Consider the following 4,665-nt stretch of genomic DNA (forward strand, 5'->3'; position numbering starts at 1 on the left):
ATCTCCTGACCTCGTGATCCGCCCGTCTCGGCCTCCCAAAGTGCTGGGATTACAGGCTTGAGCCACCGCGCCCGGCCTCCCTCTAGTCTTGTCTCACTGAAATCCATCCTCCTCACAGCCAATAGTGATTATTTAAAATTCAATTGCCTAAAAGGCAACAGCTCCCCAGCTCTCCAGTGCAGAAAAAGCTCTTTCATGCAAAGCCCTCCACAATCAGGCCCCTTGCTTCATCTCTTGCCACTTGCTAACTTGTACCTAACTGCTCTGTCAGTACCAAGCTGCTTCTATTTCCTGGCACCAAACATGCTTTCTTGTACCCCTGTGCTTTTGCTTAAATGCTGTTCTTTTTTACTTGAATGCTCTTCACTCTTCTCTAGTCTGGTGAATGCCTCTTCATTCCATAAGACTGCCCATTCTGTAAGACCTTCTCCTCCAGAAAGCCTTTCCTGATGTCATCACTCAACTGGGCATGCTTCCCAGTATCTCCCACAACATACTGCACAGGTCTGTCTTACTACACACCTATGTGTTATGATTATGTATTTATGTTTCTGCCTAATACAGTTAGCCCCTAGAGGGCAGGGCCTGAGTGTTGTTTACACATAGAGGACACAATGTCTCATTACCAGCTTATCAACAAATCTATATCCATCTTCTCTGTCTAATGTCCCCTTACAGAAGTGGGTATGTTCCTAACAAAGGACAATCCCTCCATTTATGCTGTGTATCTCATCTACTCTGGGCTTTTGCTCCTTCAGAAAACACCTCCCTATTGGAACAGTGCCATTAGTTTACACACACACTCTAGTACCTGCCATTAACAACAATAAAATATAACAAAACCATCCTGGAACTCCAGAAATACCCTCTAATAACTGACCTTATTACTCAGACACTCACTTTTTAAAGTCTAACAATATCTTCTATGCTGAGTTATGTCCAAATTATTTTACTATAATGAATAATACATATTTGTCAATCTTTTCTCATCGATAATCCCAGAGAGAAGTTAGTGTGGGAAAATAGGAAGGATGAGGAAGGGTAGAAGAGCAAACAGGAGAGATAGCAGCTTTTAGGGTCAAGTTGAGTCAGCATGCTACCCTAGGCTTTGATACTAGTGCTTTCCCCAGAAAGACACACTCAGCATTATTAAACCTAAAGCAGCTCGATCCTTCTTTGATGAGCTACAATGGCAGGACAGACATAAATGGTAATGGAAACACACATCACCATACTGGCTGGTGGGCACGTACGTAGAGCCTAACAAAGGAAGCGGTCTACTAGCTCACCTTCTTCCCAGTGAGGACGGCCACACCACCATTCTCAATGTGAGGCAGGTCCTGAGCAGAGACATAGAAAGAAGGTGGCTGGAAATATATGCTGTATGGAGAAGAGAGGGAGAATATTATAAGCATGTGGAACTGTTATCAGCTTCCCCCATAGCTTTAATAAAACTGTTTCCATTATCAGAAACTTTAAGGGACGTTTTCCAAAGTAGGTCTCCAAGTCTATTAAATCGTGGTCATGACTTGCTTATATACAGGCATCCAGATCAGTAGTTCTCAACTTGGGGCAATTTTGCCCCCAGGGGATGTTTGCCAGTGTCCAGAGACAATCTACGTTGTAACAACTTGGGTAGGGATGCTACTCATATCGAGTGGGTAATGGCCAGGGATGCTGCTAACCATCCTATGACGCACTGGACAGCTCCCCACCCCCAGCAAAGTGTTATCCTGCTCCAAATGTCAATAGTGCTGAGGCTGAGGATCCTGCTCTAGATTTAGGTTCATTTCAAAGTAAGAAGAAGTGGAGCACTCACGGAGCTGGTATTCACATATCCACCCAAATGGGTTGTCCAGAATGGTGCTCTTCAATGGAACAACTAATTCTAGCTCCTGAGATGACTCTGCCTCAAACAGTTATCAACTATGATATATTAATATTAATTAGTTTATTAATATTGGCGGGGTGCAGTGGCTCAGGTCTGTAACCCCAGTGCTTTGGGAGCCCAAGGTGGAAGGATCACTTGAGGCCAGGAGTTTGAGAACAGATTGGGCAACATAGCAAGATCTCATCTCTAGAAAAAAAATTTTTAAATTAATAAAAAGCACATGGTGGTACGCACCTATAGTCCTAGTTACTCGGGAGGCTGAGGTGGGAGGATCACCTGAGCCCAGGAGTTTGAGACTGCAGTGAGCTATGATTTGGCCACTGCACTCCAGCATGGGTGACAGAGCCAGACCCTGTCTCTAAAAATATGTATATATGTATGTATGTATGTATGTATGTATGTATGTATGCATAAATATATATATAAAGTTAGCCACTAACTTAATTGAAAGTATACATCCTGTTTGAAAATGGAACATGACAGTGGGGGTGAGGGAGAAGGGTAAGTTTGTAAAATTTGGTCCGGTATCAAAGGGGTCACCAATGAGAAAAAAATTGGAACCCAAAGCACATGGTACTAGAATTAAGAGATCTAAGTTGTCCTTCAAAAGGAAAAAGCTTCTGGACCTGTATCTCCAAGTCTGTCATGCAAAAATTCTAACAGAGGCTCTTCCTTACAGTCTTCTTACTCTACTCCTGAAATTCTAAATGCCTGCTAGGCTGTCAAAGAGAATGCTGTTAAGTATTTTCTTTTCTTCTGCTCTTGTAGGACATGTCTAGGCAAGTATAAAGAAGTGATGGCTGGGCACAGTGGCTCACGCCTGTAATCCCAGCAATTTGGGAGGCCGAGGCGGGGCAGATCACAAGGTCAGGAGATTGAGACCATCTTGGTCAACATGGTGAAACCCCGTCTCTACTAAAATACAAAAAAATTAGCTGGGCGTGGTGGTGTGTGTCTGTAATCCCAGCTACTTGAGAGGCTGAGGCAGGGGAATTGCTTGAACCTGGGAGGCGGAGGTTGCAGTGAGCTGAGATTGTGCCACTGCACTGCACTCCAGCCTGGTGACAGAGCAGAAAGACTCTGTCTCAAAAAAAAAGAAAAAAAAAAAGAAGTGACAATACAGGCCAAGTTGATCTTCACCTAAAGAAACTTAACATAAAGGTTCCAGAAATAGGAACATTAGTATTTCAGAGGCCAATATTACACCATCAACTGTTGGTAGATCTGGTAACAGAATCCAGGACTCTCGCCCTTTGTAGACTGTTATCTCTAAGCTGTACCAAGTGTGGACCGTAGTAGACTCTAGTGGACAGCCAAGTCATCCCTCCTATTCACTGTACACAGTCAGTGGCAAAATCCTAACCTACTCTCTGTGCTTAGCTGAAGTTGTTAGTCAGACTCATTTTACATAAGCAAACACACCTTCTCTCTTTTCCATTCCACTGTTTGAATCGCAGTGTCTTTGTGACATTTGGGTCATCTGAAAACCACAGTTCTTTTGAAAGAGGAGGTCGCATGTATGGCAGCTCAGGATCTTCAGATACAATCAGTACCTTCAGACATAAAAATCATGATGCTTATCAGAGCCAAGTAATTTAAGAGGCAAATGTCAAAACGTTCACATTAGCTAAATACTTGCAGACTGTACCCTCTGTGCCAAGCAAAAAAAACATGTACCTTACCCTGGCCCCAGGATCCCGAGCCCGGATGGATCTGGCTGCAGCAAAAGCAGCCGTGCCTCCACCGATTAGCAGAAAAGGAACATGACTTGGCACGTTGTCTTGAGGAACTTCCTCTCCTTCTGAAGCTGAAAGCAACAGAACACACTGGATGAATCTTCTTGAAGTCTCAGATGATTCTTTGCCACTGTTAAAAAAAAAATCACCTTGCACTTGTCTCAATCTTCCACATAAAGCTAGCAAAACATAGGACCTACACTAACCTTAGCAATCTTCACAGCATCCTGATGGGAGAGGGAAAGCAAGTATCCCTTTCATTTCATAAGTGAAAAATAGGAGAATGATTTCACCAATGTCATTCATTCATCAGTTCTGAACTGGTACTAGGACATGGCTTAAATATTTAGTTACTTCTAAAACATTTAGAAAGTATACATCAGTAGGCTTCTGCCCTTCCCATCAATTTCCTAGAGATCACCAGGAAAATATCAAGCTCAGTTTCACCTTCCGTTAGCAACAAAGGGAGAAAATCCAGGGGGTCAGTTGGGGATTATTATACAATGGTCAAGAATAAGGAGGTGCTTTTGAAAAAAGCAGAACAAATTGCCTACCCAGAGTTGTGGGGCTTATTAAAGGATTAAAACATTCCTCTCTGAAAATTGAAGCAAATCATGTGAAATGGAAGTGATAGCTAGGGTATGTGCTTTAGGAAAGCAAATATACCTTTAGCAACTCGAAACTGCAAAGAATCAAAAGGGGAACAAAACAGGGGAACAAAATCAGAAGAATTTCCTCATTTAAAAAATGGCTTTTGGCCGGGTGTGGTGGCTCACACTTGTAATCCCAGCACTTTGGGAGGCTGAAGCAGGCGGATCACCTGAGGTCAGGGTTTCAAGACCAGCCTGGCCAACATAGTGAAACCTTGTCTCTACTAAACATACACAATTAGCCAGGCATGGTGGCGTGTGCCTGTAATCCTAGCTACTCCAGAGGCTAAGGCAGGAGAATCGCTTCAACCCAGGAGGCGGAAGTTGCAGTGAGACAAGATCAGGCCACTGCATTCCTGCCTAGGCAAAGAACGAAACATCGCCTCAA

The 4,665-nt window shown here is 43.4% G+C and overlaps 1 protein-coding gene across 1 annotated transcript in view; it reads right to left on the bottom strand.

Annotated features, from left to right (window-relative positions):
• The window catches only part of AIFM1 (apoptosis inducing factor mitochondria associated 1), a 41,588-nt gene that overhangs the window by 15,659 nt on the left and 21,264 nt on the right, over positions 1 to 4,665 (bottom strand). The window contains 3 exon segments of the mRNA XM_017863980.1: positions 1,290 to 1,380; positions 3,314 to 3,444; positions 3,574 to 3,698. Of these exon segments, the coding sequence (XP_017719469.1) occupies positions 1,290 to 1,380; positions 3,314 to 3,444; positions 3,574 to 3,698 (347 nt within the window).

Source organism: Rhinopithecus bieti, unplaced genomic scaffold, assembly GCF_001698545.2.
Source record: "Rhinopithecus bieti isolate Rb0 unplaced genomic scaffold, ASM169854v2 scaffold_75017, whole genome shotgun sequence".
NCBI lineage: Eukaryota > Metazoa > Chordata > Mammalia > Primates > Cercopithecidae > Rhinopithecus > Rhinopithecus bieti.